Raw genomic sequence first — 11,448 nt, 5'->3', positions numbered from 1 at the left:
CGCCAGCATGACGGCCAGCTCACCGCGGCGCGCGCCGTCGCCTGCACCGCCGACACGCTCATGGCCGCCTCGGGCCTGCACCACCTCGTCGCCAACCACCAGCAGATCCTGTCCGAGACGGTGTACCGCTCCTTTGAGGTGCCGCTGCTGCATGACCTCGACAAGTGGCGCTCCGTCATCGACGACGAGGAGGCCACCTACCAGCACCGCATCACGGCGCAGGCCCGCGAGGTCCGCCGCCTGGAAAAGGACGGGCTCAAGCTGCACCGCCAGAAGCGCCGCGACGTGGCGCGCTTCCGCGCGCACCTCGTCGAGCTCACCGGCAAGCTCGACGGCATGTCGACGCTGCACGCCGACCACGCCCGCACCATGCTGCGCGAGAGCCAGGACACGAGCGCCCGCATCGTCGACGCCAGCTGCAGCCTCGTCCGCGCCGAGGTGGACATTTTCGAGAGCCTGGCCAAGAAGGGGTGGACCGGCGGCGGCCTGGAGGACCTGCTGGAAAAGGGCCAGGACCTCTTTGCCACGGACACGGACACGGGCCACCACGGCGGCGGCATCCTCGGCGGAGGCACCGGCTCCGGCGACGGCGTCAAACTGTTTTCGATCCTACCCCCCAAGAGCATCCTGCCTGATGCCGTCTCGGACTCGTCGCGCGGCGGCCACGCTAGAAGCGACAGCCTCCTCACCGACCCCGACCGGTACCAGTCCCTGACGGCGCTGGCCTCGGACAACCGCCCGCCCGCCGACGTTGAAGCTGTGGCGGCACCGGCCGACTTCAACAAGCCGCGCAATGCGCGGCCCTTTTCGCCGCAGCCCATCCGACGCACGCCGATGGAGATTACGGAAGACTCGCTCGGCGCGTTTGGCAACGGCTACATGCAACAGCAGGAGGCTGGCGAAGACGACCGCCCCGAGGAGAACAGCAACGCGGCTGGGACGTCTAAAGAGGAGGATGAGGAAGAGGGACATGAGAGCGACGACCGCGGGAGGCGATCGCGATCGCACACGCCAGAACCGAGAGATGACATACCAACGTATGACGGCTCCCCTGGAGGGGGATGGGGCTCTTCTTGATATGGTGACAATCGTCTAGTTGTGCTGGGAAGCCTATACCTGCATATTTCGGGTTGACCTATGGCTTTTGTTTTATCTGGTCTTGTTCATTATTTTTCAGCGCTTAAACTCGTCAGCAAGTGTTGCACGTTGGACGAGTCTTGGCATCTTGCGTGTATAACTTTCGTTTCTTACCATTTTCTGATTTTCGAGCTGGCTTGTGTTTCTGATCAATTACATTGTACTTTCATGCGGGCGCCTTGAAGGCTTCATACACTTGTTAGCGTCTTGTATAGTTATTTCCAGAGTTTCTACCACATGTACACCATAAAATTGATGTTACTGCTGCTTGAACCGATGCCACACATGGATGCGCAAAATAGTGTCTTATTCTGCCTCGTGTGCCAAAACAACACCAAAAGTAGACTCCAACCATCTACTGATATGTAAAAAAGAGTACAGTAACGCCAAATGGAGTCCGAATTGTCATGATTAACCACCCCTATCCACCGTGTGCATGCAGATAAAGTAAGATATAATGCCTTGTCGCGGTAAATGCAATTTGCTGACGTGCATGCTGCTGAATTCGTGTTTGGTAATGAACCGTCCGCGGTCGTCTCTTACTCGTCCTTATCGATGCTGTAGACGTCGCCCCGGAACAGACCAAACGTCGCGTCCAGCCACCAGATAAACTTCCAGTAGAGACTCGCCCGGTTCCAGTCAAACTCGCCCGTCTCCATGCGCGGCACCTCGTTTCCAATCATGCTGCCGCCGAACCAGTTGATAAACGGCACGGCGCCGACAAAGCGCTGCATGACGGACTGCTGCGGGAGCAGCGCCTGCTCGGCCGGCAGCAGGCGGGCGCGGCGGGCGGTGGGTATACGGCGGCAAAAGACGCTGTCCTCAGGCGGGATCTCGATGGGCTCGGCGGCGGTGGTGGTCGAGGTTACGCCAGGCGCAGCGGTACTCGCGCTGAACGGGTCAATGGCCGTGGCGCTCGAGGCCCGGGATGGCGAGAGCGTGGCTGTGTCGAGTGTGTCGCTGGTTTGGCGGGACTCGGGCGCGGTGCTGAGGTCGAGCAGCCGGCTGCTAAACGACTGCGGCAGGCCACCACCACCGGCAGCGCGTCGGGAACCGGTCTCGCCGACGTGTGCGGGAACGCTGTAGGATCTAGCGAGGCCGCCGCCCCCGCCGGGAGCGAGGATGTCAGAGAAGAGGTCGCCCGTGTCAGGGCAGGCCTCGTCTCGCGCGAGCGGCACGCCGCGGTAGGGCTCCGCGTAGACGAGGTGACCGAGGATGCGCTGGGGGCTAGCGTAGATGGCGGCGTTGGCGGCGTCGGCGCTCTCAAACGTCACCTTGACCCAGTGCTCGCCGCCGTCGGCGCGGTTGACGAGGGCGCGCTGGTCTGGTGTCAGGCAGCGGCGGCGCGTATACGCCGGGTCGCGCAGGTCCGACTTGTAGCGCCGCTGCGTCGTCGGGGGGTCGCGCGGGTAGTCCTCGAGGACGGACCCGGCCAGCTCCTCGTAGTGGCTGATGGCGGCGTACTGCTGCGCCGCGGAGCGGTACCCGCGGAGCGTGAGCTCGACAGGCGTCGACTGGACCGCGCGCTGCGGCGCCGGATCCTCCTGGCTGTTGACGCCGGCGGCGGGCTTTCTGGTCGTGTTGCTGCCGCTGCCGCTGTTGTTGTTCTGCTTCGAGAGCCAGTCGCCAAAGACCTTGTCGGCCGCGGCCAGCGTCGGGTTCTCCTTGCGGGCGGGTGTGCCAGTGCGAGACCGCGAGCGCCGCGTCGACTTGCCAAAGGAGCCCGTCTCGGCCACGGTTCGTCGCGCGCGCGTGCCTGTCGCGGGGCCGCCTTCGTTTCTGTCGCGTGCGTGTCAGCGATATGGGGGTGCGGCGTTGAGGCAGACGGGAAGCACATACTGGCCAAAGATCATGGCATAAGGGCGCGTAAGGCCGTCGTCGCCGACGTAGCGCTCCTCATCGGGAACATTGTGAAGAATCAAGGGCATCTTCGTGACGGCTTCGATTACGATGCGAGACTCCCGTGCGGTGTGTGAGAAATGAGAGGCAACCAATGGATTCACTGGATATGGCGGTGACTGCGTCGTCTAAAATTCTTTGGAGTCTTTCTGGCACAGCAACGACGGTGCTCTGGAGGTACCGGTAGCTTCGAAGGTGGGGACTCGAGGTACAAAATAAAACGTCCAGCTAGTGCACTGGTAGGTAGTTGATTATTATCTCCCGGAATCTTATTGTCTTTTTTTATCTTTAGAACTCTATTTATCCTCATTATCCTTCCTACTTTCTATTTCTTTCCTCTCTACGTTTTAGTTCTTTTTAACACGGTTCCTGGAGTGTATCTGTGTGGCCATCTATCTGTTGTATGGACCTGAGTTTCTCTGGCGCGGGACATTTTTCAGCGCTGTTCAGGGAGTACTCGTGTCACACCCCCACTGTATGCACAGTAGGGTGTTGTATAGTCACGCGGCCACCATAACCACGTAGCCACTAAGAAGTAAAATATTATAATAAAGATAACTAAAGATAGATAATATATAAAACTTAATATAAAATACTTAAGAATAGGTTTACTTTTTATTTATCTAAATTATAACCCCTTTAATATATACCTTTTTTAATTAATATAATATAAAATATTAAAATAATAGTATAAATTTAAATATAAATAATACTAATAATATTAAAAATAATATTATAAATATATAGTAATTCTATATATTATACTTTATATTAAAGGGGTTATATATAAATCTATAGAAATATATATATTTTTATTAGATTAAATAATAATAATAATTTATTAATTAGGCTATATAACCTATCTAGTACCTTTACTAATTATAGGATAAGGAAAAACTAGAGTACCTAGGGGAAAACCCTATCTACGTTTTGTGGGATTCGTTGTGGTCTTGTTCCGGAGTATACGGGGGTCCGGTGAGACCCCTCTTGATGCCATGTGCCGGGTTTTTATCCACGTCCCGGCCTATGTCTGGCCTGTGCCACTCTGGCCAGCCGAGCCTGTTAGCCACCTCCCCTCCCCCCGGGTTTTTATGGGCCGTGTCCAATCCTGCACGTCTCCGGACTGGTCGAGCCTATTATCCTCTCAACCTCTCGGTTCCTCCCCCTTCCCTCTATTTTTATCCACGTCGAGGGGAGCCGTGTCCGGCCCTGTAAGACGTATTAGATTAAATAGAATTAAATTATTCTATTTTTTTTACTTTTAAATCTATATTTCTTTAATTTATAATATTTAGATAATAGCTAAAAAGTTAAAAATTAGTCTATTAGATACCTTAAAACTAAACTAATCTAAATCTAGTTTATATATATTTTTCTTATTTTCTCTTAATTAACTATATAAAAGAAGTTTATTAGTATTAATATGGTGGCTGTGTGGCTATGGTGGCCGCGTGACTATACAACACCCTACTGTGCGAACAGTGGGGGTGTGACACGAGTAACCTCAACACAGGAACTACTAACCTCTACCTATCAGGTACTTACCTACATAGGTAGGTATGTAGGTACCAACCGCTGCTTCTGTACCAGGGAACTGGGCAGTTTCATCGAACAGTCGCAGCCGGTGATAATAATGTCTGGTTGTTGGATAGAGTGCTGTTCTGCTAATTGCTGAATGCTTTCGGAAAGGAACTGGACCCCTTCCCGTCTCTCATCGTGGATTGAACCGAAAGAGACGTCGAAGACCGACCCTAGGCAGGTATTCCTGTTACCTGGAATAATGGGAGTTTGAAGCGGTTGGTGTTATACGTTTTTATCAAAGCTGATGGCCTCAGGGAACCGCTTCCACATCTGAAGACAGTAGGGAAAGGTCCAGACAAGGCCAAAACGACGATTCGGGTTATCGTCCGCCCACCTGACGAGATAGGACATCTCCCTCTCGTCGAAGAGCTTGCTGAGTGTTGCTGTAGGTGTATATCCACCGAATTTATCGCGGTTGATAAGAGACCTGGCGTTGTAGATATCCTTTCGTGTAAATATATACTCTGGATGTTGCTCCTGGACGATAGCCAGCACGAGCTCGGATTCCAACTCTGCGGCTTGTTGATTCAATTGTAGCCCTAATAGGCGTAGTGAGGATCCTATGGGAGGGGTGTGCAGATGGCCCGATGTTACGCCCGTGGTTATGCTGGCTGTGTTCGGGGTTTGAGTGCTGTCGTAAAAGCCACTTATCCTCCTCGAACGGCTCTGCCACGACCATCCACTTACAACCACACTTCCGGGATTTCCGTTGTCGGAGCCCTGCGCCTTCAGTAGGTCTGGGTTCTCCGAATCGATCGCATTGATAGGATTATGGAAATACACCGACCACACAGTTATATGCTGCATTGTAAAGTCTACGTATTGTTGATTATGTCAACTAGAATCGTAGAGCAGCAAGTAACTATTTACAGGGTTGCTCTTACAGCCTGGCCGCCAAGATTGGCGGGCAGGGATGTAACAAACCGCATCCGCCGCTCTTATCGGATCCCCAAGTTTAGCTTCACAGAGGCTCTGTGGAGTAGAGATTCCTCGCCCTCAAGGTTTTCCCATAGAACCACAATATCGTCACGGCCATTGTGCCGAACATGGCAAAAGCACCCGCTAAAACCGTGGCGCCGAGGCCAAAGTGCAGGGCGTCAAACAGGTAGGGCGCGAAAAGCGGAAAGAAGGCAGCCGTAATGCTCCGTGCCATCAGGTTTGTCGAGATGGCGGACGCCGCGTATCGGCCGTACGTATCAATAGTGTACACGGATACGCAGCTGGAGCATATGTACACGCCCATGGCGAATAACAGGCAGCCGATATTGGGAAGGATCCAGTGCAGCCTGGCTTCGCCGGTCCATCCCCACCAGAGCAGACCGATGGGGACGAGGGCAGTGCCGATGGTTGCTATGGTTTTCCAGTATCGCCGCCGAATTGAGGTATCACTATTTCGTCACAGTAGTCCATCAACCAGTCACGGCATCGTTTGAACATCATCGTCCTCCCCTTCAAGAATCACACTGGGTCCGGGCCGCTTCCAAAAAGGTCTCTCGAACCATGCAGGCCAGAATCCACCAAACTCCCAGTCAATAATAGCTTTTATCGCAAGGGTATCGGGGCCGACTATCACGTTATGCTGGCCGAGATCGTTATGGCAAAAAATGTAATCTCCCTTGGCGTCCCTTGGTTTCCAGCAGCTGTTACACTTCCACCGCCCGCCGGTGACCCGTTGAGGAGGACATAGGAGGGATTCGCCAGGCACGCCAGGTGTGTCCGATCGTAGAGACTTCAAGGTCGCTATATGTTGACCTAGCTCCTGCATCACTATCTCCTTTTCCTCTTGTGTCAACTCATTCATGTTGACTCCCTGCACATGTTGCGTTTGGAGATAAAAGGCTCCGTCATCTTCGAACGTGCATTCTGCAGGTGGAAGCGGAATATTAGTCTTGTTGCGAAGAAACCGTAGAATAGCAGCATCATTCTTCCATCGCTGGGGATAGGTTGTCGCGGGAATTATGATAGTGCCTTCGGAAACGGATTGCCATTCATGCCTTCTGAGCGTCCGTTTCATAAATCAATGACCCACGTGGAAGTATTTTTTGTCAGCAAGGACAACCTCGCAGCCAGGTTCTCGGCGGTTGTTTAGTTCTTGGTTCGTAACCATTCTGAAGTCGTGCAGGCGCTTTATTGTGCGAATGTTAGTTGTTGATTGTTAATTCAACAATTTTCATTTTTGGTCGAGCTTCGGCGTCATGAGAGATTTCTTTTGAGAGCTGCTAGCCGGACCGACTTAGAGTGCTGTACGGACTGTCCACGTGATTCCAGACAAATAATTTAATAGTTATTAGAAAACTAGTAAAAATCTAAAATATACTAAGTTAATATAAAAAGAAAGAGATATTTATTGAATTACACTAGTACCTCGATAAACTTGTGAGGGGTGGGAAAACCGTAGCATAGGACCGGACCATGCCCAGCCCCGGCCCTATGCCTGGGTGAAACGATTCCTGATAGGGTTCAATAGTCCAGTGTGTTCTCGATAGGCAGGTTCCCAGGCAAAAGAAAGAGATAAAAAAGAACCTTATAAAATATAGTTGTATTATGAATTTTTTTTTCAATACTAAAAACTACTTTAGCGTCCACTTGGTATTTATCTAACCACGGCAGCCTAGGTATCTAGCACATACCAGTTGGGGCGTTGTATGTTAAAAGAATTTCATCTCAACACAATCTCCATGATACATCTCCGCCACCATCCCGTCCATCCCGTCCATCCCTTTCTACACTGAGAATCCGACCCCCTTGACAAAGTCTCCCTTATTGTAGAATTCGGCTGCTGGCAGTAACCGACTCGCCACCCAGCGCGCCGTCTGTGTATGCATCGACCCATGGCCAAACGGATCATACGTCTTGTCTTTCCGCACTCGATCCCCAGACAGCGACAGATTGCCCATGGTGCCGGCCAGCCTTGCCTCTGGCCCCGAATCTCCCGCACCATCACCCCGAGGAAAAGACGAGTACCCGTCACAAAGCGCCTGCACAACCACGAGCTGATCTTGCAGATGCTCATCAACCTGCCCTCCGAGCGATGTTTCCTTGTGCAAATCGCGACACACCGAATTTGCCACCTGCTTCACAAAGCTATCCGACGAGCGCATCTTCTTTGGCATGCCTCGCAAGATGTCCCTTGCCCAGCGGATGCCGTCTCGCGATTCCGCGACGAGGAGCACGTTCCACTTTTGATTGGAGCCGGAATCTTCAACCAGCTTCACCCGTAGGTCTGCATCAGGATACAGCTCGCCCAATTTTTGGAAGAGCTGATTCTGGAGGTGCTCGTGAGCGTGAGCGGGTGCAAGGATGCTGATATTGACCATCTTGACCTCGTAAGAAGCAGGGTATGTGTATCGTTTGGGTAGAGAGTAGTGCAGCTTCTTGCCTTTTGGTACGGGGTATACCGTGAGCGTTATCGATCCGCGGGCTGTTTTGCCGTTGCTCCAGCTGCGACCATTGAGTTTCCTGTCGATTCGAATGGCAAAGCGCTCCTCGAGTGCTGGCATCAGGACCTGGTCAAAGTATTCGTAGCTCAAAGACCACGTCACATTTGTGCCACCGTGAATGGTAATGGTGAGCGGCTCTGCGTTGTCATGACCGGCAAACAGCACAAAGGGAAATATCGCCTGCAGAATGAGCAGTGCACTGGCCGCTTCCGTGTCTGTCTTGATCTCGAATGAGCGACCGGCAAGGTCTGCTGGGCCCTTCTTGGGGATGAAAGTCAGCGTCCCGGACCCAACACTTAGACCTTCTACATCTGCCCCGGTGACGTCTGCCAGCCACCGAATGGAGGTGACGTGCTGGACCTTGAGGCCTATGAGCGCAATTAGACCCGATGAAGAATCTACATGGCGCACAAAAACTCACCACCACCGCGAGGACCCCCTCTGTTGCCTCGAACATGGGCAATCCTGACAGGTTGTGAAGTGAGAGCTGCTAAGCCGACTGCAACACGTACTAGTTGGCCGCCACCTTCACCAGTTCGGCCGTCAAGTTCGATAGGTTTGACCATCATTTGGAGTCAATTCACATGTTTCTGCTGTTGAATATGGCAAGTTTCAAGTCACGCAGCATCTGGTTTATAACTTGAGCAACGGTGTGAGTCAACAGCGACCATGGCTCATTGGTGGGGCGCCTTCTGCCTAGACACATCACAATCACTTGTGAATCAAGCATTTATTCGGCGTCTTGACTTTCGAGTGCCCTCGTGACCTTTTACTCTCAAATAACACATTGTTTTGTTAAGATTCCTGCCATTGTCGCTCGGCCCATCTCGGAGCCGGGCGTATTTTCTTTCATCCAATTCGGCTACATACCCTACATGCTGGACCAGCCAAGCTTATTTATCGAACCACGTCTATCACTTCAAGCTCACTCGCACTTGTGACGTCTTGCCCCGTAGTATTTCTCCCAGTGTCACCGCATCTTCGTGTACAACATTCATTGAGGCAGTACAAGCTCTAACTAGAGGAGCCATATGACCAAAGCAGCAAGTGCTAGATGACTGCCCAGCCCGGGCTCTTAACGAACTCGATGTCTCATCCCCGGAAGGTCGTATTCTCATCATGACCACCAACCAAGGGAAGAGACATAGATAGCTAACTACCTAGCCATGATATACAGCGAGTCGGAGCTTGACACAATCTAGTGAGCGTAGGGAGCAAGGACCTGGGAAAGCTTGCTGAGATCGTCGCCCGAGAGACCGGTGTACAGCAGGCAAGCAGAGCCGCAAGGCTGGGGACGAGGGCCGGAGACGCCACAGCCACCGGTGAGAACACCAGCAAGATTCATGCAAGCAGGAGGGATATTGTCAAACTGAGCCTCTGAATTGGGCGAGTAGATGAGTTAGAACCAGTCCGATCTGATTTAGATAGGGTCACTTACGTCCTTCAGCGGGAATGGAGGTGGTGACGGTGACGCCACGGAGCTGGTCCTGGCACTGATCAAAGTTGTACTGGGGAACGTTGCAAGGACCAACAGCGTCATGCTTGACATGTTCGATGACGGTGGCGAAAGGCTGCTCGGGAGGAACACTGCGCTTCTCACAGTGGTGAAGAGCGTAGCAGTTCACGACGGCGCCAGTGGCGCTCAGGGCGTCGCCGACAACCATGCCAAGGACGGGAATGAGGGCGGCAAGAGGCATCTCGAGAGTTTTCTAAAGACAATGTAATTGAGGGATGTAATTTAGTGGTTGGCTTGTAGCTGAGGACTGAGGACTGTGGGTTGACGTCTAGAGAAGGGAAACCCCCAAGGTTATATAGTTGTCTACGGCTTGCAAAATTCATAGAGACGGCTACAGAACCAGATTGGGTGGCATATTTACTGTGGAAGGCTGTGGAAAGCATCGATGATACAGTGCTCCCGCTCCGTCCTCATCATGCCCTTGAACGAAACGAGCGAGGCCGTCAAATTGAGGCCGGTCAAGACGGCAAGCGTTGGTACCCGAAGGTAGAAAATGACAAGCCTGGTGAGAGAGAATCTCCCGAGTCATACGACATATTGAACGCAAGGAGCCGGTGCTGAAATTTCTCAATGTAGTCATATCCATCATGACGAGGCGAGTAAGGCTGTTGACAGGGACCGAGAACATGAGAACCCTGTTACTTGTCAGAGATTTTCGGACAGTTTGAGAGTAGAATGGAAACTAGCCAGCCTTTTCCTTTTCTTAGTTGACGTGAAGTATTTAATCCAGTGAAAGGCGGTAGATTGGTTGATCAAGATTTCTCTCCTGCATCGCCAGCCAGACGAAGCCAGCTCAACAACCATGGACTTGTCAAAGCTTTTGTTTCCGTTTCGACTCGAGCTGCACCCAATAGCTTTCTTTGCCGCAGCAGGAGTCTTTTTCATCCTGGCAGTGCTGGAGCCCTTTAACCACCGCCGCTCAGTGTTCACGGCTCTACACCTTGTTGCGTACCTTTGCATTCTGACGGCCCATCCAGCCGCGCTGCAGTCCTGGCCGGCGCTGCTCGTGCCATTCACGATAGGCCTCGCGTTCCACACCACTTCCACCTTGCTCGTGCACCGGCAATCAATCGACCGGCGCGCCGGGGCCCTTCCCCATCGGCTGCGACTCGCCGTGGTGGCATGGATCAATATTACCCGGCAGCCGCCGCCGGCGACCCCGAACGTGGACAGGGAAAAGGGAAGCGGCCGACGGCACAATCCTTGGCGAACCAGAGATGCCGCTCAACGAGTTGGTCGATGCTTTCGGTTGTGCCTGGGCAACTTGGTCATTGCCACGCTGGCTGACCGCGTGGTCATGTCGCTTGGTGTTACCATGTTCGACTTTCGACCGGAGATGCAGAGCCTGATACCGTCGTTTAGGACCATGACGGTCAAGAGCATATCACTTCGGGCCTTGTTTTCCGTTTATTGGGTATGGAACACCTATTTCAGCTTGCAGGTGGGCCATGACATGGTGGCGGCCATGTTCATTCATGTTTTCCAGCTGAGCCAGCCGGATGAATGGCCTGGTCTCTTCGGCAAGTTGTCTGAAGCATATTCGTTGCGCCGATTTTGGGGTGTTTTCTGGCATCGCTTACATGTTGTTCCATTTTTGTCTTTCATGCCGTCGATGCCTTCAAGGTACCAGACATTCGGCAAGATGCTCAAGCCGCTCTGGATATTCGCCCTCTCTGCCCTCTGCCACGCCGTGGCCAACTGGTCACAGACTCGCCGTACTTCACTCAAACAAGAGTGTATATTTTTTCTTTGTAATTGGCTTGTTTGTACGATGGAGGTGATTCTTTCTCGTCTCCACTTCGTCAAGGCTCTCACGGGGCCAGTGGCGGGAGGTTATCACACGGATATAGCGGCATCGCCATGTCTACGCTGGTG

General features: G+C 52.7%; 5 protein-coding genes across 5 annotated transcripts; 1 reads left to right on the top strand and 4 right to left on the bottom strand.

Moving 5' to 3' along the window:
- Window positions 1-60: 60 nt before the first annotated feature.
- Window positions 61-1,077, top strand: CCM_05235 (uncharacterized protein; the record flags this gene model as incomplete). The annotated part of the gene is made up of 1 exon (XM_006670380.1): window positions 61-1,077. One exon carries the CDS (start codon window positions 61-63, stop codon window positions 1,075-1,077), a length of 1,017 nt encoding a protein of 338 aa, XP_006670443.1.
- Window positions 1,078-1,676: 599 nt separating this feature from the next.
- On the bottom strand, window positions 1,677-3,065 carry CCM_05234 (uncharacterized protein; the record flags this gene model as incomplete). Its single annotated transcript, XM_006670379.1, has 2 exons — window positions 1,677-2,916; window positions 2,977-3,065. The coding sequence occupies 2 exons, from the start codon at window positions 3,063-3,065 to the stop codon at window positions 1,677-1,679; spliced, it is 1,329 nt and encodes a 442-aa protein (XP_006670442.1).
- A 1,774-nt stretch (window positions 3,066-4,839) lies between these two features.
- On the bottom strand, window positions 4,840-6,631 carry CCM_05233 (Protein kinase-like domain; the record flags this gene model as incomplete). The annotated part of the gene is made up of 4 exons (XM_006670378.1): window positions 4,840-5,432; window positions 5,502-5,589; window positions 5,648-5,967; window positions 6,082-6,631. 4 exons carry the CDS (start codon window positions 6,629-6,631, stop codon window positions 4,840-4,842), a joined length of 1,551 nt encoding a protein of 516 aa, XP_006670441.1.
- A 709-nt stretch (window positions 6,632-7,340) lies between these two features.
- On the bottom strand, window positions 7,341-8,626 carry CCM_05232 (RNA 3'-terminal phosphate cyclase; the record flags this gene model as incomplete). The annotated part of the gene is made up of 2 exons (XM_006670377.1): window positions 7,341-8,425; window positions 8,479-8,626. The coding sequence occupies 2 exons, from the start codon at window positions 8,624-8,626 to the stop codon at window positions 7,341-7,343; spliced, it is 1,233 nt and encodes a 410-aa protein (XP_006670440.1).
- Window positions 8,627-9,255: 629 nt separating this feature from the next.
- Window positions 9,256-9,754, bottom strand: CCM_05231 (uncharacterized protein; the record flags this gene model as incomplete). The annotated part of the gene is made up of 2 exons (XM_006670376.1): window positions 9,256-9,434; window positions 9,496-9,754. 2 exons carry the CDS (start codon window positions 9,752-9,754, stop codon window positions 9,256-9,258), a joined length of 438 nt encoding a protein of 145 aa, XP_006670439.1.
- Window positions 9,755-11,448: the final 1,694 nt, after the last annotated feature.

The sequence above is a fragment of the Cordyceps militaris genome (genome assembly GCF_000225605.1).
Source record: "Cordyceps militaris CM01 unplaced genomic scaffold CCM_S00004, whole genome shotgun sequence".
Classification (NCBI taxonomy): domain Eukaryota; kingdom Fungi; phylum Ascomycota; class Sordariomycetes; order Hypocreales; family Cordycipitaceae; genus Cordyceps; species Cordyceps militaris.
Note: the sequence above shows the minus strand (reverse complement) of the source record. Positions and strands in the feature narration are given on the sequence as shown.